The following is a 26,454-nucleotide window of genomic DNA, read 5'->3' on the forward strand; positions in this document are numbered from 1 at the left end:
ATGCGGGCTGCAGGCTGCCAAATGTATTTACAGAAAAGAAAACAATTCTGAGAAGCTGCACCATGGCAGTTCCTGCCATCTAGCCAGCTGGCTGGGCTTGTTTAAGTGTAACACAATTCAAATGTAAATATGCAAAGTGTGCATTGTTTTCAGCAAGGTAAAGTAAGACAGGGGTTGGGGAATTCCACCCTGCCTGTTAGCTTGAGCTTGAGTTGTTCCCCTTGGGCGTGGTTAATGGAGGAGCCCTGACCAACTCCCCGAGAAGCCTAAGGCACAGGTTTTTATAAAGTGCTCTCTCTCCGTCTGCTGACATGTTTTTCAGCACACTGTGTGCCATGCAGGAGGTAAATGCAGAGAGCCAACAGCTACCTGCTCCAGGCACTTCTGCCGACTCCAAATTGGAAGGATTTGTCCAGATAATGAAATGTCTCTTGGTGGACTCTCATAAAGAAAATGACAGACATTTCTGTACAGGGCTGAGTGTCCATGGTTCCCAGAATGGATCCTGGAGAATTCAGGCATAAGTGTTTGCTGATCCCTTTTGGACATGGGCCTGGGACAGGCACTTCGATGCCCTGCACAAACAAGGAGACAGTGCCTCTGGCTGCATGGAGACCCACATGATTTCAGGTTCTCAGCAAAGTTTTCCAGTCAGAACTTAGATGCCTGTGGACTTGGAGCTGCCTGAGTACCCTGTAGGTGTTATGAATAACATACTTGAATTCAAGTACTTGAATGTCACTGAAGGTACCCATAATGCAATTATTTCCATGTTTGACTTCTGTTCTACCATGACACAGTGCTGAACTGCTGTGGGATGGTGTTGAGTGTCTTTAGTTGCAGCTACCTCTCTATCTTTTTTAGTTTTTTCTCAGAAAACTGAAAGCAGACATCCAAGAAAACTATACTGTCATACTGTGCTCCAAAACAGGAAGGTTTAGAACATTACCTATAGAGACAGACCAGGGCTTCTTAACTGTTGTACAGACCTAGCAATTATATATTTCCTTCAACAGAGCCTCACAAAATACTGTATGGTATAGTCTCAGTTCACAGAATGACAGAACATCATAATTTGGGAGGGATCCACAAGGACCACTGAGTCCAACCTCTAGCTCCACACAGCAACACTTCAAATTCAAACCCTATGTCTGAGAGCACTGCCCAAACACCCCTTGAACTCCGGCAGCTTGGGGCTGTGCTCACTGCCCTGGGGAGCCTGTGCCATGCCCACCACTCTATGATGAAGACCCTTTTCCTAACATCCAGCCTGACCCTTCCCTGACACAGATCCATACTATTCCCAAAGGACAACTGGCCCTTTTGGCTGCCAGGACACACTGCTCACTCATGTTCACCTTGTCATCAACCAGAATCCCCAGATCCCTTTCTGTGGGGCTGCTCTCCAGACTCTTGCCCCTCAGTCTCTACGTATAACCAGTGCTGCCTTGTCTCAGGTGGAAAATCTGGCACTTGCTCTTGTTAAACTAAACTTCGCTTGGCTAGTGATTGCCCAGCCCTTCAATTTGTCAAGATCTCTCTGCAAGCTCTCTCCACCTTTGAGACAATCAACAACTCTTTTCAATTTAGTGTCATCTGCAAACTCACGTAGCGTACCTTTGAGTCCTTCATCCAGGTCATTTAAATTCCTGTAATCTTATGCACCATACGGTAGCCTTAGATCAGTAAATACAGCTCACTGTATCTCTGTTCAAACGTAACTGTCATTTACTGAGCATTTCCCTGCCAGGAAGAAACAGTCAGTTTTTGAATACCTGTTGTACCAATATGTTTGCATAATATGCACATACAGATACATAGTATATAGTATTTTTCTCTCTGGAGAAACAGCTTTAAGGATACCACACGGCCAGAAGACTTCCAATGTCATTCAGGACGCAGTGTTTATATAGGAATGAGCTTTGAAAAGGAGTAAGATCATGAACACAATGCTGTGGTGTTTGTGAAAACTCTTCGGTCTGATTCGAAGCATTTATCTGAAAGGATGTTGGATCTTATGGGACAAGAATCCGGGGTGCTTGTGTAGGTGGCACTGCTCCCCTGATGGATACCAGCCTGGTGCTTGACCGCCTGAAGTTGTTCAGGTGCTCTGGCAGAGATAAGCATCATCGGCGATGACATCTGCAGTGCATCACAAGATAACACTTTTTCTGGTGCTTTTTTCAAAATACCTGCCAGGAGCCTAGCTTCAGCCATTGAAATATGCATTTGTACTGTATCTGGGGCTCAAGCTGTACTCACAGGCAGAACTACGCTGAACTGCCACCCTCTGGAAAACTTTATTAGAACAACTTCATGTTGAGTAGTTTATGTAACTAGATCTTAAATGTACTGGCTTTATAGAAACACTTTTAAACCCTTTCCCTTACCTCACCGAAACACTGACTATACAAATTCTTTGAAATTGTTGTACTGGAGCTACTCTTTGGCCTGCTGCTGATTTTGTTTGAGAGTGCCATTTCGGAATATAACTTGCCTTGAAAATCAGACCATAGGGGATCTAGGTTGGCACAGGTATTGTGTCTCTGAGCAAAGATATACCTTTGTTTTTTATCGTTGTCTGCAACATCAGCAGTTTTGAATTCAAGCCTGTCTCCATGTTTTTGAGGGTACTAAGTCATTCCTTTGTCTTTGCAGCTGTATTTTTTTTATTTTTTTTTTTGCAGTACACAATAAATGCACCAAAGGAGTGAATTCGGATCTTTATCGTTAGCTTAGAAGATGTTTCCCAAAGTTAAAAAGAAAAAAAGACTGGTCTGTAGGAAAGCAAGAACAGACAGTATTTTGGCATATATCAACACCTTTTGGGCTGCAAAACAAACTATGCCATACTGACTTTTGTACTGAGAGATATTCAGCCTTAAATACGTCACTGGGTTATCAAACTCATTTTTGTCATAGACAGATAATGTGTTGATCCAAACAGTTGATAGGCACCAAAACTTTTTTTTGGTCTAGGGGCTCAATGCCTGCAAATTTTTTGGTTCCTATTTAGGTCTACTCTTTGCAGCTGACACTGGGATGAATTGCTTTCTTACACTCTATCAGAAAAAAAAAATAATCCTTCATTACAGAGCACGCAGATGCCATTTTTGCTTGAGAAGAACACGCACACTTCTGCAACCTTATTGACTTTGCCAGATTCCAAAAGAAAGGCACGTTGAAGGTTTTGCTTGTCTGTTTGAGTCCTTGAAACCACGATTCCCGTTACACATCAGGCATGCATCATACATCAGACAGGATTTTCAGGCAACACCAATCGTGACTTGCGCTGCACTGTATAGACCAAAACCTTAGGAGTGTTCTTTCATACCAGGTGGGGCTGATACTAAGACATCATTACTGGTTGATTGTTCTATACTGAGCGGTATGGCCAAGCCTGTGGCATTCACCGGATCATGCTGCATTGGCTTAACAAAGGCTCTGCAACTGTGTAAGCCTGTTTAACAGTTACGTGGTGCTGCTGGAAAAGTAAAGATCCTCAGCCTTTTTCTCAGACATCCAACTATGTAAATAAAGCTGCTAAGTAACAGCGGTGATATAATCATCTTTTTGCATGCAAGAACTTCCTGCTCCTCCTACTCTTCTTCTTTCATTCAAGTGTTGTTTGTGACAGAAACTAAGTAAAGACAAGCAGCTTTACACAGATCTGAATGGCAAAAGCGGCATTGCTGTCACTGAGAGAAACCCCTTGAAGCGGAAAGAACACCTCCAGAAAAGCTTCAGAGGAGAGATGAGAAATAAGCAAAAACAACATGCAGTTCCACCATTCATTCCAACATGAAATAGGGATGGGAAACATAATATTGCATACACTTCAACCTTTTGTTTGCTCAAATTCACAGCAAAAAAAACCTACCCTTACATGAGAAACAGTTGTGGCAGTTGAAGTTGTTACCACTCATTGCCAGAGGTTACAAAAACCCATGCCTCAACGACTTCACAGCTTATCCAAAACTCCTCTGAAAGGCATGTTTATGTCCAGACACCGGATTTTGCATGGAAACAGCTGAAGTCAGCGTACTCCAACTCCACAATTACTCCAACTGTCCCTGCTCAAGAAACACAGTGTAAAATCTGAAATCGTACCAGCTATATTTGCCAGGAGCACATCATGCTCCCAGGTCTTAACATAGATGATAGACTGAACTAGTTAAACCACTTTTAAACTAATTTCCTAAATTATCGCATATGAACACTTGTGCTGCTGGAAGACCTACAAATTTCCCTCACACCCATCACTAGGGACTGCTGATCCTTCTATTGCTCACAAAAAGAGGTAATAGCTTTCCCATACTTAGCTTTTCTATTATTGTGTCAAGTGCTCCAGGAACCACCACTTGTGTCCAGGCCATTGGCTGTGGTAATTACTTCCCTCACAGAAGTGTAGTCCCACACATGTGAAACAGCATTAGCATTTGATTTTCCCTGAAAATATTAGAAATGAAGCCACCAGTGCTTGCACAGACCTCTGGAGGCCTCTAAATACATTGCATGCTGAAGTGAGGGCAATCTGTTAGAAACTTGTTCCTATTGCTCCTCTTGTGCTTTCAGAAACAGAGGAACGACGAGTATCAGCTCCCCGGGCAGCACGCAGTCACAGCCACCTCAGGTTGTCCCAGGTTTGTCCCACTGCCAAGTTCCTCTGTCTCTTGCTACCCAGTGTTCTCAGGCACACCAAAAACATTTATCAGCATTGTTAAGTGAATAATGAGACACAAAATCTCCAAAATGAGACATAAAATCTCTTTATAATAGTGTCTCAGCTCCAGCCCACCCCAAGCCCTGAATCCACTGGTACGTCAGCTTTCAAGACTAAGGCCTATTCAGCACTTAAAGAGGCATTGTGAGCAGAACTATGTCTTAAGACAGGCTAGAATTCTCCATGCCAGAATTCACATCCCAAAACTTCACGAAGCACTCAGTTTGTCAGCATATTCTGGCTATCCCACGAAGCCAGAGAATGACTCAGGCTTCTGAGAAAACAGAAGCAGATGAAAAAAACAACTGCGGTTATCTGGTAGGGCAGAACTGCCTGACATCCTCCCAAATGCAGAGAGCCTGGCCCCCAGCCCCCTTCTTCCCACTGGTGGAGTACAGCAGTGCATGCACTTGTACACGCAGCTCTGCAAACAGAACCACTGCGGCCAGCAAGCCATACTGGCAGCCCGCGCTGCTTCCGACCGCAGCCAGCTCCAGTTTCCCCTCATGCTTCAGATGCTGGGGCCAGCGCAGGCCAAGGCAGCGGCAGATCTGTTTGCAAACAGGATTTCAGCTGTCTTCCTGTTGCACAAGGCAGAACAAACAGAAATGAAAGGGATAGCAGCTGGGCTTACACATCTTCACGAAGAATCCATAACCACGCATGCACTCCCTGTACTTGGAAGTAAAATGAAATTTTTCAAGCATTTTGCACATACAAAAAGCAGCTAAGGAAATTCACCCACCCTGCAGCAGAGGACGGGCAGCACAGAGCATCATGCTGCTAGCTTGGCCCATGCAACAACTCTTTCTCCCTAGTCAAGGGAGTATTTTTGCCTGCTTGTAAGAAGTTGCAGTAAGCTAGAAAACAGTCAAAATGGCTTCCCCCCCCCCCCCCCTCTCCTGGGCTGATTTAGTTAACATATAATTTCTGTGGAGGAAATAATCACAGCCTGGAGTTGCTGTGCTACTCCTGGCTAATGCTGCATGAAAGAATTCAGGGTACTCCTCACTTACCTCCTTCAGAAGTCTGGAAGACACACAAAAAAAACCCACATTACACTGCCAGAGATGAATGAGGTGCACTATCATCCATGGTTTTCTGTGCACAATTTAGTCACTGAACAAGCTTTAACATGTGAACAAGTGAAAATATTGTCTCTTACAGCTCCATGCAAAAAAAAAAAAAAAAAAAAAAAAAAATAGTAAAGACAGTAGCAAAAGCTACAATTGAAAAGCAATGGATTTAGAAACTCTAGCTGGAAAACCTGATCATGTTTACTATATGTTTATGTGCTCTTTCCCTGGTCAAGCTCAAAAAGCTCTACAGCTGCCTTAAAACTTAAAACTACATTCCTCACTGTAGCTGCTCTGACGAAGCTAAAAGCAATGAGGAATTGCTGCAGCACTGAATTTTCAGCCACTCCTCCCTACGCAAAGAGGAGAAGCATCACAGGGACATGAAGGGTTCGTGGTTAGAGTAAACTCTGTTGAGGAGATTCAGCAGTGCAGTAAGTAAAACTGCAATCTTCATATAGAAGCAAATTGTTATTGGTTTTTGCTTTGTTCCTGGAGTGGTGCTTGGTTTATTCTTACAAAGCTGCTCTGAAGCAGCCTACTTACACATCCAGCTCTTAGAATGCTTTCATTACTGATCCCCGCTCCAAAGAGTGCGCATTCTCTGACTGAATCATGCAGTAAAATCACTTCTGTCTCACTGGCATGCTTTCTATTACTTAACTATGCTACTTACAGAAATTCTGTTTGTTTTCATTTCTGCTTGCAAACAAAGAGAGAGAACTATAATAAGAATTATATAAACTGAAGTATGTTCCTTTATTTTTCACTTTCATGGCACATTTTGATTTGTAAACATTAAAATGCCAGTTCCATTCTTCATACGTTGAAAATAACCACCAAGTACATTTAAGAGTATTACCTGAGATTTAAAAAAAATAAAAAAAATAGAATAAAAAGAACGGACATCTTCTACCTTAATCATGTACAGTACTGTTTTAGAGAGAATTACAAAAGGGAATGTTTTTCCAAAATAGGAAAATTTCCTTTCAACTATAAAGATATAGAAAATGCATCAAAATACATAAGAATGATCAGTCTGATTCAGAGGATGTTGGAAGTCCTGTCTCCAACAATTCAATTAACACAGCTGCAATGCACATTGCATCAGTCCTGCAGTAGCATGATATCAACGTTGTCATGAACACCTTGTAAAAGCAGCTCTCCTTGATAAGTGACAATCTTCCGTCGTTTTGCAGCCTTAAGAGTTCCCACTAGGGCTTCAAAGAGGTTGGCACACTTTTCATCAGCAAAGAGCACACCAAATTTCACACTCACTTGTCCATCGGCATCTAAATCAAAAACAAAACATGAAAGCATTTGCAGATGTTCCTTCAGTTCAGAGATTTCCAAGGATACAGAAGTTATAGGGAGGTAAGTCAGAAACCTGGTATCTGACTTCACTTCCAAGAGGTTTGACTTTATAAAGGGAAACATGCTATGAATGCCAGTGATAAAATAATAGAGAAAGGTTCTGCTTGCTAGGACTTTCCCTTTTTTTCTTCGGCACGTATCACTGACCATACATCCACCAAGTTTATTTTTTATTGATGCCCTTCTGAAACCTATAACCACCCCAGGCTATTTTACTTCTTCAAAGCACAAAGAATAAAATTGTTCTAAAGAACCAAAATATTTTAAAATGTTTAAAGCGTTCTTGCTTAAACAAGAATTTTAAAATATATACTAATGTCTGCTAAGTTATTCTTAAACATGTAAGAGGAATGTATCGAGTTCTGAAAAACAAATGAAATTGCATCGGAACTAAAATATATGAGCCGGTCCCACACCCATAAATTAGACAAATATTTGTAAAGAAAGTGGAGTTTTAACAATGAAGAGCAATCTTAAGAGAGAAGTCTACACTCTAAGCAAATTCCTGCTCCAGCAAGGGGATTGGACTAGATAATCTTTTAAGGTCTCTTCCAATCTCTGATGTTCTGTGATTCTGTAATTTAGGCATGTGGATGAATTCCTTCCAACAGCGATGAACTGAAGAACATGACCTGTGAAATTCCGAAGTTACCATGGAAGGATGTGAAACGTAATGATGCTGTTTATTTGACAGTTGCAGCAAGTATCTTGGGACTTAAAAGGTAATTTGGCTGTTGATTTTAGTAGGGGCAGGACTCCAGGCCTGCCCCCTCTCTGCTGCAAACACACGTCTAACTTCACAAAAGGATCACTTTAAAGGATGGGTCCTAGGGAATACCATGCAATCCCATATTAAACATATGTGTAGTACATTATCTGAGCCCATTCAGTTAACATATATCTATGTGATCTATGTGACTATATGATCAGAGATATTACAATGCTTACTTTTGGTCCCCAGCCGTCGAATCTCCTCAACTAAGAGGTTAATCTCATGTTCCACGTTCATTGTGGTCTAAAACACAAAACACATTTTAAACGAAGTTATTAGGAGACATGCAAATCCTTTGCACGTATTAATCCCAGCCTATTTTCAGTTCACCAGGAACATCACAACATTCTGTAAAACCCAGCCGCCTGAAGGCACATCAGTAGAGGATAATCTGAGATTTCAGCCCTGAAAAGATAAAGAGCCTCTACACACCCAGCAACTGTGGGGAAACCAACAGAAGCTAACACCTCAGTACCTCTCAGCACAAACACATAACGTACTACTTCCATACAGAGCATCCCAGGCTAACAACTGCTGGCACCTAGAAGGCACCTGGGGACCAACACTATACAAAGCAGCACCAACACGACAACATACAGCACAGGCATCGAAGTAAGGACACGGAGAAAGCAAAGCACCAAATGCAGCTCCCACTGGAACAAGGGCTGCAGAGACAGCTGCTGGAGCCGAGCGGGGTCTGAAAAGGTCTCAGACAGTCCTGAGCCTGTCAGACAACAGCTGGGCATGGAGACCGGCTCTATTGTTCCAGGAAACAGCGCTGCTGCACAGATCTGGTGAGTACACGGAGTTACAAATCAGTATCCGGATGCATCACAAACTCTTCCTCATACAAGAGCTCCCCTACTTTTGCACTGAGTTAAAGCAGGCAAGAGGTGAATCCCACAAACTCGCCAGAGCACTAGAGATGCTCCTGCCTAAGTCACCAGGGAAAAGGGGCCCCACGTACGGTACCATCAATAATTTCTCAAACTGCCAATTTTACTATTTGACACTGCCGGCTCTTTAATGATGTGCTTTCAACATCACTGAAGGTAACTTTTTTTCCCCTCTAACTTCTAGCTTTCCGAAGTCACATCGGCTTAAAATTATCTTCCCCGGTACACGTACACGCTGTCAATTTAGGTACTAAGCTTTAAAGAAGATGGCGACCCGGCGGCCGAGCCCGCCCGCTGCCCGCGCAGCCCCGCAGCCACCGCTGGGAGCAGCCCGGCTTCACCGCAGCGCTCCCGCCGACAGAGCGCTCCCCGCGGCCGGACGCCCAGGAACAAGCGCGGGGCGCCGACGCCACTCCCGCCCCGCCGCCGACGCCACCACCACCAGGCTCCGCCACTCACCCGCTCCCACCGCCGCTTTCTACTGCCGGAAGACGCAGGCACGAACACCATCCAGCGCCGAAGACGGGGCGAGGGCGGTGGTTATGCGGACTCGCCCCGCCCGGTCGGCAGCGGGAAAGAGGAGGAGCAGCGGGAGCCAGGGCCGCCCCTCCGCGACCGCCCTGCCGTGGCTGCCCGCACAGTGAGTGGTGCGGTGCTTCCTGGTGATGGGGCAGCAGTTACAGCCCGGCTGGTGTCACCTACAAATCACAGAATGACAGAATACCCCGAGCTGGAGAGGGCCCACAAAGATCATAGAATCATAGAATTGCTTGAGTTAGAAGGGACCTTCTAGGCTAAGGCCATCTAGTCCAATCCCCGTACAGTGAACAGGGACACCTACAGCTAGATCAGGTTGCTCAGAGCCCCATCCAGCCTGACCTGGAGCATCTCCTGGGACAGGGCATCCATCACATCTCTAGGCAACCTGTTGCAATGCCCCACCACCGCCCTCACTGTAGAAAACTTCTTTACATCCAGTCTAAATCTGCTCTGTTTCAGTTTGAAACCAATTCCCCTTGTCCAGTCACAACAGATCCTCCTCAAGTCTGTCCCCTTTCTTATAGACTCCCTTTAGATACTGAAAAGCCTCTCTTAGCTCTGCCTGGAGCCTTCTCTTCTCCAGGCTGAACAGCCCCAGCTCTCTCAGCCTGTCCTCACAGGAGAGGTGTTCCATTCCGTGTATCATTTTTGTGGCCCTCTCCAGCAGATCCCTGTCTCTGCTGCACTGAGGACTCCACATCTGGATGCAGTACTCCAGGCGAGGCTTCACCAGCACGGAACAGAGGGGCAGGATCACCTCCCTCAACCTGCTGGCCACACTTCTTTTGATGCAGCCCAGGATATGGCTGGCTTTTGGGGCCGTGAGGGCACATTGCTGGCTCATGTCCAATTTGCCATTCAGCAGTACCCCAAAGTCCTTTTCAGAAGAGCTGTGCTCTGTCCTTTCATCCCACAACTTGTATTGATAGCGGGGGGTTGCCAAACTCTTGTAACACAGAAAAACAGTTCTCTTTCCAAAGAAAACTCATAAGCTAGGGTAACATCATTTAGCTGTGATAAAGTCATGTTGTGTTCCAGTCATTCATTCAGTGCCATGTCCTCATACTCTACCTTATAGAGAAAACGCAGTTTGACTTTTTCTGTCTTGTATCTCTGTATTTGCTACTGCCTTTTCCAATTATTTGCATCCTCTTTAGCTCCTAGAAATAGGTATGTCTTCTCCCATGTATACAGACATTAAAACTGGGAGCAACGTGAACTCCTCCACAGCAGAGAGACCACCATCATCCTGCTGCCCAGAGGCCAAGTTCTCACCAAATTTCTTCAGAAAACTCTCATTTACTTAAGGCACTGCCATCCAGCTGCCTCTCCCACCTCTTCATCAGGCACAGCTGCCCCAGAGCAGCCTCCAGTTCCCACAATTCACATTTCATGCATCAGCTTATAAAGGGGAGACCGAGATATTCACTCAGGCTGTACACTGTGCCAGCTAGCTTTGGTCCCTCACTATGCTCTCTCATCCCTGGTGCAAAGATGTATAAATTGCTGAAGGCATCTTAAATGGCTATTGCAAGCTCTGCTAGGGTTCATCTGGCAGAACCCCCAGCCAGAGGAATTGATTTGCACAGTGGAAGTGATGCCAAGAAGATCCATTTTTATCGCTCCAGGGATGCAAAACTGGAGACCAAGCCCCTTATTTTTTCAGGACATATTTTGCAATGTGGTTATTTTTATTAAAATATTTTCATTAGAAAAATCACAATTTATGTGTAACAGAATTGTTGCTTATTACAAGAAATGATGCTTTCTGCACAAGGAGCTATATATTCAGCAGGTGATAGCTGCAGAATATGTCATCACAAGCAGATGGGCTGTATTTAACATCAGTAAAGGTGCTCTTAAAAAAGAAACCACAGCAACTGATAATTGAGAAAACAAGTTAAGGGCTATACTGCAAAGTCAGTAATGACATTAATGAAATATAAATCTGTCCAAATTGAATCAAAAGAAAGGAGAAGATTCTTAGAAAAATGTAGTATCTGGAGGGCATTATATCTGTGCATATCCTGGCATACGTGCTTATATTATACTGCTTTTCTTGAGATCTTAGACTTGTTGGCCAGTGCAGTATTAGCTACTGCAATAAAATTGATCGACTTTTAAGAAAGATCCAAGAGAATCCTGTTAAAACAGAATCTAGTTAGTCAGCATGTTAGCAAGTATGGAAATGTTCCAGTTACGTAGCAGTATAGAATAAAAGTGTTCATGTTCTTATTTTTAATGATATGCCTTCAGTTGTGTCACAAACATAGTCATCAGAACAGCTTTACATATGCACAAATAATGGAGGCCTTTGCTTTGAGTAATATAATGGTTAGTATGGGATGATTTATGTTTGATCAAGCAATAGTTTCAGACACTTCATACCAAGGGTATTATTATTATGAAATCTGTGATAGAAATTCTTCTCTAAATCTCTTTTGAATCTTAGACCCTGACTTATAAGAAGTATATCAACTATATATCTGAGCAAGACAAAAAGAGAAATGTAATTCCTTGTCTTAGTTTCTTTCAATCCTTTTTACACTGGAAGTAAAAAATTATTATTATTTTTTTAAATCCTGACTTTTGAAAATAAACAACGTAAGGCCAACTATTGGCCCTAAAGAAGACCTGAGGAGTCTATTAAAACATGGTATGTTTTCACTACTTTATTCATGGCTCTTCATTGTCATGTGATGTTAAAATAATTATAGGTAAATAAGTAGTCAATAGCATCTGTTACCATGACAATCAAGGTGACAGTGATCTGCTAAAGAAAGTAAATGAGCTGAACAGCATAAGGGCCAAGTGGCTATGTTTTTACACAGGCTGCAGTAGAGAGCAGGAAATGGGAAAATGGTGAAGATGGAGATTTTCTGTTGTTCTGTTTCCACAGAATTATATCTAAAAACAAACAAGCACGCAAACAACAACAAAAGAGTGAAATAGTCCTTTGCAAACACACAGACATGGAGATAGGGCTCATGCACATTTCACATCACTGGTTTAGGTCATTGTTGGATTAATGATTCAGATTCCCCTTTCTGCGTTTACCAAGAGTGGTCCTCAAAGGTCGTGAGATTCTGCCTTAAAACAGACTATTCTAATTTGATCAGCATTGGGATCTCACTGTAGTTTCTGTTTTCCCAGATTCACAATTTTACATCACGGCAGCCAAAACCAGGAATTACACAACACAAGATTTAAAGCATAGCTTGAGAACACCAAAGCAGATGTGCTGGATCTGATCAAGCAATCAGTTTAATCCAGTATTTTGCTGAGAGAAGTGACCAAGTGCAGAAGTTAGGCAAAAGAGTACAATAAATATCATTTGATCCCCTGGTTTCTCTCCTGGCTCCTGTCACTGACTGGATTAGGTTAGGGATTTGTTGAGGTGAATGTTACATCCTAGTAGTCACACTTCAGAGTCAGAAATGGGCATTTATCTGTGAATTTGTCTAATTTCTTAAACTCAAGCTTTTGATTTCATGTCCTTCTATGGCAATTATTGCTTAATAAATTTATGGAACAATGTGGAAAAATAGTTAATTTTGCTTATTTTTGTTTTTCTTACTGAGAACTCATGAAATGCTTCCAATTTCCTACACTGTGACCAAGAAACTATTCCATCTTCACATTTCTCCATCATGTTCATGACTATAGCTCTCCTACTGTTCATCTTATTTTCCAGTTTTAGTTGATCTCCTGTAAGATGAGTGCCTTCCCACATGCTGATCTTCTTGTTGTTCACATCTTGTTGCACATCATTCCTTGTTCTTTTTTGAGATTGAATTACTGGAATTGTTAGCATTATTCAGTGGGTGGGTAAAGTACATACAAAGACATAACAACGTTTTCTGTTTTGTTCTCAATCCTAATAATTTTGTTCATCTCACTTGCCTTTTTGAAAACAGCTGAGCACCATCCAGTGATTTCAAAAGCTATTTCCAAAGTGGTAGTAATTAATTGTTCTGTTACAGATCATTAGGATTATACCACCTCCACTGTATTACTTTGCATTGTTCAGTACCGTTGGCTTTGTCACTTTGTCACTTCTTTTCCTCTGTCATCAATGACAACATTGAACAACACAGATCCAGAGATCCTGCTAAGTGTACTTGTATCATCTCTCCCCCGTGAATGTTGGCCACCAGCTCTGTTCATCTCCTCTTACCTTTGAAGTATTTACTGACTGTAAATGGAGCCTGTCTTCCTACCTTGTGACAAATTGGTTTTGCAAAAATGTTTAGTGTTTGCAGAAAACTTGCTGTAAACATGTTGTTTGACAGGTTTCTCCAGAGAGAGGCAGCACAGTATGAGCCAGAAAAAGGCATGCAGAAGAGAGTGACAAAGTTATTTGCTAACTAATGGTCATTTTGCCTGTCTTCAAGCATACACTAAGTAAGTATTCTTGTTTGACCGGTGCTATCTTTATAGTAGATAACCTACACAGTTCTTGTTTTGTACAATATTGTTGTCTTGAATTTTTATTGCATTATACAACATGTTTGTGAATAGGCCAACACATGTACCACATGCACATGCAGAAGTCTCTGTTGAGATTGTCACTAGCTGGAAAACACCAGAACTGACACTGTGATTTGCAGATTTTACTGCTGAAAGAGATCACCTTATCTGCCTTCTCAAGTAACCCAGGTCTCATTTTGCTCTTTCAACAGATTTTTGTTTGACTTGTTGATTCAGAAGAGACATGAATTCCTGCTGGATGCACCTGCCACTCATCCTTCTGCTATCACACCAGCAACTCATACGTGTGCAAGGTGCCACAGATTCTCCTTAATGTCTCCAAATCTGGACAAAAGCTATAGTGTTGTGATTCAACCAGGAGCATGTGTACGTGCCTTGTCTTAGCCCAGTCCTATCACGTATCTGTGCAGTTGGCCGGCCATGAGACACTTCTCAACCTGGGTGTGCTGTACTTTGCAACCCACTGTAGGGTTGTGACTCAACCTAAGTAGAAAAGCTCCTTAAGCCCTGGCTGCTAACGCAGATCTTTAAAAGTGTGTTTTCACATGATTTAAAGATATCAAGTGGCAGAGGACTGACTACATTTCTAATTCCCATGCACTTTGTAACACCAAGGAAAAAATAAGATATCTTTTCTTTGAACAAGATAGGGTCACTGACTGCAGTGAGAAAGATACAATCACAGCAACTCAGTGCTGGCATAGGAATCTGAGGGGAGTAAACAATAGTCAGAAAGTGTGGTTGTTTTTAGGGGCAGTTAGAAGAACAACTATATATTGTTTAAGACAAGCCAATCAACCAGGAAAATAATACTATGTTCACTTACTGACTCCAGATCCAAAGCAACTCCATCATTCTTGGTCCAATCATTACTTTTATTTGGCTTTTCTCTCTGTTTAAATTCATCAGTTGTTTTAAGGGATAAAATTATTTTTCCTAAACGAAAAGCATAGTGATTCTCTTTAAAACCTTCTAAGAATTCTACTGTAAAGCCCAATTTGGAAAGATTAATTGCATGGACTCTTACCTTTGCTTCTCCTGTAAGAAAAAAAATATATAAATAAAGCAAAATAAAAACTTTTTCTCTCTCTTTTTTTTTTTATCTTTTGGTGAGCTGAAACGTTTACCCAGCAAAACAGAAGCATTTATTTCAGTGCAAAGGAAACACAACTGATCAGCCTCAGAACAAGACAGACTATGAATACAGACAGAGTTACAGCTGACAGTCTTGGCACTTTAATGGGCACTTCCATGGGGATTAAATTGGATGATTCACTTACGCTATTATTCACCTGTATCTGGCTCTGAGGCCTTATTTCAGAAATGGCCTCAGGGCATCATACTCTTCTTCTTATCCACTAGAAGCCTCAAACAATGCAGTACCTCTTCTCCCTAGATTAAGCATGTAAATCTTTACCACAGTTGAATAGAAAAGAGGAGTACTTAAAATCTTGACTGAAATGACTTGCCCTACAGTTAACCCAAGAGTAAACCTCCGGGGAATGACAGAAATATGTTAAATCAGTACAGGCTAAAACACTGCACTCCTATTGTTAGCACTACAGCAAAAGCTGCAAAAAGGACTACAAGATGTTCTCAGTCATTCCTCTGATAGCAGTTACCTGAGATCCGTAAGACAGAACTCAAAGGATGCACAAATAACTCTCTAAAGATGGGCAAAGTCAGAACTAATACAGGATATATATTGAGCTTGGTAATGGTATTCCATACAGGAGGATGTGAAGCAAAGATGATGTGCAGTAATGCGTAAGTTGCTCCAAAAGTAATACCACCTATATACTTCCATGGAAACTTCAGATAAAAAGAGCACAATAACACTATTTGATAGAACAAATTCTCAGCTACAAAAAAACTGTTGTTCAACACAGTTACCACCATTAGACATGTATTTTTGCCAGTGATGAACCATAGCCTGCATACCGTGCTTGTGAAAATCTGCACCAGCAGAGGTGACCCATGGTTTCACAGCTGCTGTGATGGTGTAATTGCTAGGAAAAGGTTGGCCCCACAGTCATCAGCCTGAGTGGATGGAAGTCAGAAGGCACCAAATCTGGACTCTGTGGTGGGTGTGATAATACAATCCAGCCAAGACTGGCAATGTGCTCCATTGACTTCAAACTGGTATGGAGCCTATCATTATCGTGTTGCAAGAGAAAGGCTGTTTTCTCTGGCCTGACTCTGAAAGTTTGAGCCTTCATCAGCTTAGTCTGTGTCGCGATGTAGTGGTCAGCTGATGATTTGTCTGTTCCTGTGTGAGCATTCATAGGACACACTTTGTGCAAATTTGTGATGTTCAATGTTGCCACCATCATTTCCAACACATTGAAGCTGATATTCAGTTCCATACACAGTTCCCTGGTCATAATCCGCCAGTTCACATGGGTAGGCTGATTAAGACACTCTTCATTTTGTGGTGCGACAGCTGTGCATGGCTGTCCAGAACATGGCTTGTCTTTTACATTGGTGTTGCTGAAACGCACCACCCACCACTCTTTGGTCTCCATAAACATTCAGCAAGTACTGATGAATGTCAGTGGATGCCATTTTTTTCTGCTTGGAAGAATTCGGTAACACACATTTGCTTCATAAGCACTACCATGTCAGACACTATTGTGTCAGACTGCCCCTCTGCTGCCATCTGTCTCACAGCAACAAAATATAATGGAATATTGGTGAGAAGGTTCAACCTCTCTCAACCTACTGCCATACCACCACCATCTGCCTCTGAAGTCATGAGCCAACATAATAAAATAGGAGGCATTACTTTCAGAGCAGCCCTCATAAGCTGAGGGAGAAGACTATCAAAAAGTGTTTGGAGACAGTTTACAAGGAGAAAAAGTTTATAAATAACTGACTGTGTTTCATGTGTTCTGTGGAATTCTTTGCTGTAGCAAATGAATATTTGAGAGAGAGCAACATGAAGGCTAATTACTTTCTTAGACTCCATTTGTCCAAATAGCTCTTGTAGCAAGGAGACAGCAGAACATCTCCTGATGTCCACGTAGCATGGTAACAGCTGAATCATCCAGTCGCTTGTCCTCCTGTTTAGCATGCATCATGAAAAAAACTCACCTCCCCTTCCCTCTACAGAAATACATACACGTACTGACATTTTGTGGACTTTTTCAGGAAACCAACAAAACTGGCTTTGTATGAGGTTGTCAACTAACAGTAGCAGAGATTACAGTTACGATAACATAAAATTACTATTCACGTCCACTTCAAATAGAGCTCTAGGTGGAATATCCTTATTTATTAGTTTCATTCAAATTTCCTTCCTAAAGCTCAAACATTTATAATGACTCATGACAGAAGGACATCAAATCTTTTCCTGAAGGAAATCTTACAGAAATAGGACTGTGGATTGACATTTGTCAAGTTACATTTATTTAACAAATTAAAACTTATCATGGCAGAAGTTGATACGTTATTTTTTTAATGAATTGTCAGGACCTCCTACTAGCCAAGGAAGTATGGTTTACAGAAGTTCATCGCTGAAAGAAAAAAAAAAAAAGAAGCCAAAAAAAACACAACCAACCATCCAAAAACCAACACCTTTCTACACTGCTCTACTAATGATAATGAATAATTGTTTAATACAATAATCCTATTTATAAGCATTATTTTTATGAATAAAACCTGTAATTTCAGTGGCTCATATCCAAGCTTCTCAGCTCAAAAACTGTGCTTAATGTACAAGATGCGGGATCATTGGACTTCAATAATCTCAGCAGTTTCACTGTATTTATCCTTTACTTTGAAGACAAGTACAGAACTTCATTGGTTTCTGCTTATGGATAACTATATTTTTATGGTCAAGTTGATATATAAACTGCATTTTAGCAACTATTTTTTGGTTTCAAGATACAATACCAGCTCTGAAATCCAACTTATATTCAAGTTATCAACTGTTCAAGCTTTATTAATTTCACTGTCACTGCAGCTGCAAGTCTTTTGGTCCAAAATCATCTGATGTTGTTTGAAACCACAGCACAGAACTGTGATCAAACTCCAGCTCCAAATGCATCTTCTCACAGAGCACTGTTAATGGTCTCATCTCTGGACCTAATATTCTAGGAAGAACTTATGTCAAACTGTGCTTATTTCAAATGGTAGACAAATATCTACCAGTGAAGTACTATGAGAACATGAAATTAATTTACACAACCATACGGGTTGCTTACAAATGATGTGCCAGATTTTTCCTTCATCTAAGTTTTATGATCTTGTGTGAATTTTTCATCTGCTGGGATAAATCTTATCCTTCTTTTTTTTTCCTCCAAGGGATTTTTTTCCAAGCATTTCTAATGCACTGAAGAAGATTAAAATTAAAAACACAGTTAAGAAAATTAAGTCTAACTACCTTCTTTGGTTGATGGACACCTTACATAATTCTGTTACATGTACAAAAGTAATACATGCATCTCAAAGTGTTGTAACGTAATACGTTGAAGCAAATATTTTTTGTTCTATGTTGGATCTATGATTAATGTTCTAAAATTAATGTCCTTCCTGAAAAGTCAAGGTTTTTTCAGGAAAACTTTTAAAAAAAATCATTGGCTAAAGTGCAGTGTCTAAGGTTTGGGGTAGAAATTGAAAGACTCCTGTTTTTCAGTCAGGCTTTTAAATTGTATTACCTGAGCACAAACCCACATTATTGTCTGTCTCACCAGACTAGCTGTCTGAAAGTAAGGTGTCTGTTTTAATTTAGATACTTGATTCTCTATGTATATTTGGTTGTGTTACTATGGTAAAGAAGAGAGATAAGAATATCACCTTCTGAAGAGCACCACTATGGAGAGAGTTTCGTTAAATAGCTTAAAGCTATTTCCTAACTTTTAGATAGCTAAAGACACATGGAATAAATAAAGGCTCTTCGGTCATAGTTGTTGGTTAAGTGACATATAACTCATAATGTGATAACTGAAGTACTGTATTGCTGATTCCCTTCTATAGATTACCAAAGACTCCTTAGGATAATACACAAATGATCCTCAGAATTAGCAGCTTCTCCCAATAGCAAATTGTCATCAACGAAGACTTGCTATATCTGTTAATCAGTTGCTATAGCTCAGAGTGTTTCCATCACAGGGGAAGGCAAACAAAAGGTGGTAAATCTAGTACCTCACGAGAACCAGAAGAAGTGCAGACTTTTTTTCATTCACTTTGTAAGGAATATACGTCTTTTATTTCATTACTGGGAAATGCAGTTTGGACGTGTTCCCAAGCTAAAATCTGACCGCAAAGGCTATTTTTCTCACAGGTCAGATGTGAGGAAACAGAGCTATTTCACTTCCTTCAACATCTCTGTATAAAGAGAAGAGGAAAGTGGGACCAGACCTATTGTTCTTACTGTTTCCCGTCTCCTTTTTCACTATGCCTCATTTGAAAAAGCAAGGCTCAGCCACTTAGAGTGCATCATCTCCATTTAGAGCATTCGGATATTTAATAATAAATAAATGGCCCTCGTACTACATAGACAACATCAGAAGAGCTGTCATTTGATATAAAGCCTGTATGTTGAAGGTAGCTGCTGCCTCTGTTTTGCTTTCATATTAAAAATTGCAGCTCTTCCTTCAAAATGAGTTCTAGCTCTTCCAAGACAGAAAGGTGAAGATGCACGAATATATATCCTGCCCTCCAAAACCTCAATAAACTACTTTTTCTTTTCTTTTTTTTTCTCAATATATTTTCTGAATCTTCAGTCGTTTGAATGGCTGGAGTATGATGAACAAATATAAACAAGAGAAAGTTCTGAGTGATGAAGTATACTTGGCCCGCTGTTGGCTACCCTGGGCTGCTGGCCAAGGGCACAACACTTCTCATTGGAATGAGCCGGGAAACAGTTCAAGAGATTTCTGCTCTCTCCCAGCTAGGAGCTGTAACTGGAGACCCGTGAAAGCACACATGATCTCACAGCATGCTCCCCATGGGCCCTGCTTGCTACCCAGTGCTAGTTTTGCCTATACAAGATCCCCCACAAAATAACTGCAGCGATCATACCCTTGGCTTTTCCTCTCTTGATCTCTCAGCCATTTGTAAGAGACCTCTATAAACAAGCAGTACCCAGAACTTTTCCAGAGCTGGCCATGAACAGCTAGTACATCACCCTTTGTGGTGGAAGGTGCCACTTTGTAGTACCTCTGCAAGCTAATCTGCTCAATGTTGCCACCTCAGACAGACAGCACTAGTGCTTGCATTCCTGCAATGAAGTTGTCTAGTCTGCTGTGGAGCATAGAAGAGATCCCAGCTGGGGACATAGCCTTTCAATCAGGGAGGTGATGACGCATTCTAGTCCCTTCCAAATGAAAGTATTTTCTCTGTAAAAGAGCCAAATTGCCCTTAGTCTGAATGAAAAGGCACCTGGGAAGAGGAATGGTACAAGGAGCTACTTCTTCGCTTCTTATTTCACCCTGCAGAATAGAGAGATGCACTTCATGTGCTCAGGGTGGTTTCCCTCCTCTGTCACAGAAACAAGTCCTGTCACAGGACTTTGGAGGGAAGCATGCACATGGACACGCACAAGCTAGCAGTTAAATGAAAAAAAATGTGTGGATAGCAAAAGATGCACTTGTTTCACTGCATTTATGCATGTACATCCATTCCATCCTGCCAGCTCACAGTGTACTCATTCTATGATTAATTGGAAGAACTGTAAGGTCTAAACCTTTTTCTAGGAGGCACAAGCAGAAATAGAGTACTTGGCAATAATTCCTCTTCAATTCAGAGCCTTAGCACTGTGTAGATTTAATGCTCATTCTACCAAATAGAGTCCTTCAAAAATAGCTGGAACAGAACATGATGTTTCAAAAATAAAGAAATGTAATTTCTTTAGAATATTCAAGTGTGATAATTAGGTGTATTTCCATTTGATCAAATAATGGGATCAGTTCAAAAAACATATATTGATTTCACATTACAGTATACTCATTAGCATTTGCTAACTGATGTTTAGCAGGCAGTTATGATGGTAAAAGCTTTGCTTTAGGAATTATTTATAAAGGAAAACTGCATCTTTCTTCTCTGTCTCTGTCATCTTGAGTCACTCAATGCAAAGAAGTTTCAGATCTGTGTATGTTCTATACACCTTGCTTTGTGAAGAAATCGGACTGTAAAATATATTACAGCAAAGCTAGAGAGAGAGGGTGACCTTTAGATATTAGACTCCTTCCTACAGTCACCACAGATGGAGCACACAGTATTCTTAATATTCCTTCTATACGTGACAAAAAGATCAGAGAAAAGACATTATAACAGGGTTGTTGTTAACAAATGAAGCAGATTTAAAAGAAGGTTGGGGTGGTTTTGATCTAGAGGACTTTAAGAAACAGAAACAGACTGGATCATTGCTATCTTAAACAAATACAAGACAGTGGGAGTTTTGGTTTGTATTTATCTTAACATATCAAGAATAACTCACATCACCATGGAGAAAAAGGAAGGGATTAAAAACCTTGGGAAATTGATCTTAATGGAAAACAGCTCAAAGAACAGGCTCAGTCAAGTTCTGACCAAGAGGCAGAAAGAATCCCACTGTGAAATAACAAGCTGATGAACCCAGAAGAGAGCAGGTACTGAGGCACAGGAAAAAAGATGAGTTGGTGTACAAATGACAAGACTATTCCGTGGAAGGAAGAAAGATGTAGAAAGAAAGAAGAAAGGGGGAAACTAAAAGCCTTGAGTAAGTGATTTTAACTGAAAAAAATGGTTAAGGAAGAAAAACAGTAAGATGGAAACTGAAATGTTTGATGGAAAAGGAATATTTAGTTTATATGTATAGCTAAAAGCAGTGGAATAGGGATATATGTGTAACATGGGAGACAAATACAGACATGAAAACTAACTTTCAGCACTTCTTTCCACCCTATAACAAATTTCTGAGAAATTCAGCAACATGCCAGAAGTTTCCTGAAGTAGCCATTAACAATCCTCCTCAATGGAGGTCATTATTTAAGGTAGGGAGGGATAACATCCTTTTTCCATCAGCAAGTAGGAGTGCACTTCCACATACAGAGAGAAAGAGGAAAGAGGAAAAAGTATGACAACAATGGGAACTGCCTAAGAACCCAAGGAGATGGGAGCCAAGTAAATTATATAGGTAGCAAAGGAGGTATAAAAATGTGTTTAGAGAAGCTGTGGCTTCAGTAATGTAAATTACTAGAGTTTCAGTAAAAAGAAAGAATACAGAGGGACTACAAAAGAGACTCAAATGTATTGAAGAAAAATACATTTGAATTTAACCTTATCAAATTTAAAGACAGATGTTATCAATGTATAAAGAATTTTATAATTACATACATTAGATAACACCATAGCGTACAAAGTAAAGTTAAACTAATTTACCTTCCTGACATTACTAAATTATAAATAGAGGCTGTATTTTTAAGGAGGATGTAGATACTGGTACGAATAATCTGTAAAAAAAAATACAGCAGCAAGACCAGATGGATTTTGAGTTAAATGCTGAAAGGCTCTGAAGGGAGTCTTAATTTCTCTAAGAAGAAACTTACTTGATAATTTAATGCTAACAGGAGTTATCCTTCCCTTTTGGAAGAAATGAGAATAGTTTTAAAATCTGAAGAGAAGTGAGATTTGACCAGTTGATTTTGAGGTCCTGAGGTAAACAGAAAAGGCGTTTTCCCTTCTCTCATGCTCTGCAGGAGCTCCTCTCTGGGAAATAGCAAGGAAAAACCTGTGCTGAGTGAGGGTAGATGCCCCCCACCTTTTGCAGAGTGGATATAAAATCTCAGGTAGGCACCTGCCATGATAAAAAAGAAGTAGAGGTTTCTCTTTTCCAGTATCTTCCACTTCAAATTTGTTTTTAATTTTTAAAATCAACCAAGTTTTCCTTTCCTTTAACTGCCTGTTCCTTTCAATCACTTGACATATTGGATGAAAGAGGAAATGGCTAGTTTCTAAAATGTGTGCAACTTTAATACGGGCTATGGTATATATATATAAATTAAAAACTGTCGGGAGAGAGAAGGAAAACTGGGCTGGAGCAATGGTGAGTGCTATAGAAAAGGCATTATTCGTTCTCAATTGTGGAAATTTTCATCAAGAAATATTATTAAATAATCCACAGATAGACATCTCCAGCCAGGATCCCATATATATTTCAGAGGTGACACAACACTATAGAGAGGCTGCTGAGAAAGTTATTATTTGTCCTTATGGGATGTGCCTGTGCAGAGATGCAGAAGGGACCAGAATGACCACATTGTGGTAACAAAATCATCTCAGGTCCACTCTTGCTCAACACTCCTTGCAAAGGCACTCTCCTTGTGCAGGAAGAAAAAGCAACACCTTGTGTTGGGACTGCCTGCTCTGTTGCTCTCTGTGGAAAGAATTTTTTCATTCACCACTGAAAATCACATAGTCTCAAATGTGGGCCATTCTTCTGATGGAGAAACAACCCCAGCAGGACTGACGGAAAAGAGGATAGGTTCCATGAAATAGGGATGGTATTTCATAGAAAGTAAAATGAAAACAAGACAAAACTGATGTTTTTCAAAATGTCAAGAATAGAAGGAATCCAATTCCATCATGGATGGAAAGAGATTACAAACTGTAACATACAGACAGAAAAAGTGTAAGTACAGATATCTGCAAAGTGACTATTTTTTCCATTAAAATGAAGCTTCTACACAAAGGTAAAAAGGAGGCTTTTCGAAAAACAGAACAAGGCTTCCTTCATTTATAAATGTTAACATTCTGAAAATATTCTTCTGCTTGTGGATAAAATACACCACCTCCAAAGCTATCTTCTTTTTTAAAAGAGCGGGCAGTAGCAAAAAACAGCAACAAACATCTCTGAAGTCAGAGGCTGCAGGTTTTTTAAACACCTCCCATTCTTCTCTAGCCTTAATGTACTTGTCTTTCCACTGAAGGGTCAGGATAGAACAAGTTCTTGTAACTCCTTATGAGCTGTAAGTAAAGGAGCTTATTGACAGAGACTGTAAAACCTGCTGTACAACATTGTGTTAGTGAAAGAACTTAGAAATGTAATGACAAATAACCTCAGGGTCATTTTTACAAACTTGGGGAACAAGATATAAGATGGAAAGTGGACCTGAGTACATGTTTTAAAAGGTTGGAAGCTCTTAAAGATGTTTAAATAATAATAATAATAATAATAACCCAACACATAATATCTGAGCATACAAATACCCTTACTGCAAATAAGGGTAGTAGTCCGTGATACCCACTGTCGTAAGAACTCTGAGATTCAGAGGCCCATCAAAACCAGGCAGATCCTAGACATTGCATTCCCATTGTACCTGGATGAGGACTAGACTGCATATGTGCATGCCTGAGTTATGCTTATATTGAGAAACGAGTCCCAGCATGTGTAGCAGCTAGATTCTAGTAACCAGTACTAATTTCACAGCTGATAAAGTATACTGAAACCTGAGCAGTGTTTTAACTGGCATTTCCCTTAAATGAATAAAAAGCTACTTTTACTTTTTTTTCTTTAGTAGCATTGGACATATATTTCTGGTCACATATCAAGTTGTAATGCACTCCTTTTCTAAAAAAAACTAATGTTTTACTGATATGTAATTTGGCTTTAAGAGTTGTTATGGTCAGCAAAATAAACTTTCCCTTCCTTCCATGTGGGTCATTAGACTTGACCTTCCTATGATGATGATGATGATTTTCTTTGACTTTGATCTCTTAAAAGGATGATGGCTTCAATACTAATAAGTCGCCTAATAATTGCTTCACAGAAAATAAAAGACAGTAAAGTTAAGGATCAGGTGGAGAATAGCTGAACTCTTAGCTCATCAGAACTCTGAATTCTAAGAAGATGTATTAAAAAGAGAGTATAAAAAGTACAATATTTTAAAAGCCAAGACAGTTCCTCCCCTTGCAATCTTTAAATTGTAATTCAAGGCAGTTCATCAAGTTTTTCATGTTCCATAAACAGAACCTACTATATCAAATAAGAAAGTATTTCTGATTATATACTTTGGTGGGTATTATTCCATAAACCTCTTTCTTTGCATATCTAGTATAGTACGAACTTTGGGAAATGCTGTGATACAGATCTTTGCAAACCAAACAAACTAATAATAGAAATGTGGTTTCATGGTGCACTTAGAAGTGCAAATATGGAGAAATTAATGTAACTTAGAAACATGCAGTATCTTCCTCAGCTCATCTTGTAGCATATTCTCCAGCAAAACAAAACAGGGCAGAAACTCTAATTAAGAGTTCACTGAAATTATATATATATTTTTTTTCTCGTACATGCTGACTTCGTCCTGATAGGAACAGGTAATGTTATGAAGACCAGAACTCTCCTCAGCCTGGAGATTAACAAAGGAGTGGCCAGCAGGAAGAGGGAGGTGATTATCCCCCTCTACTCAGCTGTTGTGAGGCCCCATCTGGAGTACTGCGTCCAGGCCTGCGGACTCCAGCACAAGAAAGACGTGGAGCTCTCGGAATGAGTCCAGAGGAGGGCCACCAAGATGATCAGAGAGCTGGAGCACCTCTCCTATGAGGAAAGGTTGAGGGAACTGGGCTTGTTTAGCTTGGAGAAGAGTAGGCTCCAAGGAGATCTCATTGTGGCCTTCCAGTACTTGAAGGGAGTGTATAAACAGGAGGGGGAATGACTGTTGACATGAGTTAATAGTGATAGGACAAGGGGGAATGGTTTTAAACTAAGGCAGGGGAGATTTAGGTTAGATATTAGGAGGAAGTTTTTCTCTCAGAGGTTGGTGACACACTGGAACAGGTTGCCCAAGGAGGCTGTGGATGCCCTGTCCCTGGAGGCGTTCAAGACAAGGCTGGACGTGGCTCTGGGCAGCCTGGTCTAGTGGTTGGCAGCCCTGCCTATGGTAGGGGGATTGAAACTAAATGATCTTTGAGATCCTTTTCAACCCAGGCCACTCTATGATTCTATTCTATGATTCTATGATTTGTGAGCATCCAGTTTTGGGGGAAAGAAGATCCTCTAGCCAAAGACAAATCACTGTACTGAGATTTAGAGGCAAAGATGCTTCCTTGGGAATTAGAAATTAATTCACTACATTGCATTTTGTTCTTATTCTTTCTGCTAAGTCACTGAACTAGCACAAAGGAAGAAGGTAAGTTTATGGCATGAAAGTTGGAAATTAGACCCATTGATCTGTTCTCCAAAACTGGTACCTCAACAGCTTCAGTGTGGTGCTATACATGGTAAAAAGCTCAGTACAACCTCCCCTATACTTCGATTGACAAATCATGGTATTAGTGAGATATATGTTTATTAAGCATTAGCATTGTTTGGCATTGAGACACTAGCAGTAGTCCATTCTAGGGAATCTCCTCCCTGCATTCTTTGTGTCTTATACATACTGTTGCAGCCAAGTAATTAACGTCAAAAGACTGCTCCCACTGAAAAAAAAAAAAAGCAAATTAAAATATGTTGTACAGACTATTTTTAGACATAAAGCTCACAATGCAAAATTATTTTGACAAATACAATTTCAGTGTCCTTACACTAGCTTGTGAAGAACTTTATGGCTATAGATGCATATATATTAATCTCTAACTGCCAGGGCCCACACTAGCATA

General features: G+C 40.6%; 1 protein-coding gene across 1 annotated transcript; it reads right to left on the bottom strand.

The window, feature by feature from the left end:
• ABRACL (ABRA C-terminal like) lies at nt 6,535-9,442 on the bottom strand. The gene is made up of 3 exons (XM_021392574.1): nt 9,301-9,442; nt 8,122-8,188; nt 6,535-7,091 (listed from the first exon to the last, which is right to left on the bottom strand). Exons 1-3 carry the CDS (start codon nt 9,349-9,351, stop codon nt 6,907-6,909), a joined length of 303 nt encoding a protein of 100 aa, XP_021248249.1. The 5' UTR covers nt 9,352-9,442; the 3' UTR covers nt 6,535-6,906.

This window comes from Numida meleagris, chromosome 3, assembly GCF_002078875.1.
Source record: "Numida meleagris isolate 19003 breed g44 Domestic line chromosome 3, NumMel1.0, whole genome shotgun sequence".
Classification (NCBI taxonomy): Eukaryota; Metazoa; Chordata; class Aves; order Galliformes; family Numididae; genus Numida; species Numida meleagris.

Excerpts from the sequence above, each read along its gene's own strand:
- ABRACL (XM_021392574.1), bottom strand. The coding sequence starts at position 9,351 with ATGGTGTTCGTGCCTGCGTCTTCCGGCAGTAGAAAGCGGCGGTGGGAG. Across the intron at positions 8,189-9,300 it reads GAAAGCGGCGGTGGGAGCGG|ACCACAATGAACGTGGAACA; the intron begins GTGAGTGGCGGA and ends TTTGTGTTTTAG. Across the intron at positions 7,092-8,121 it reads TCGACGGCTGGGGACCAAAA|ATGCCGATGGACAAGTGAGT; the intron begins GTAAGCATTGTA and ends TTTTTGATTTAG.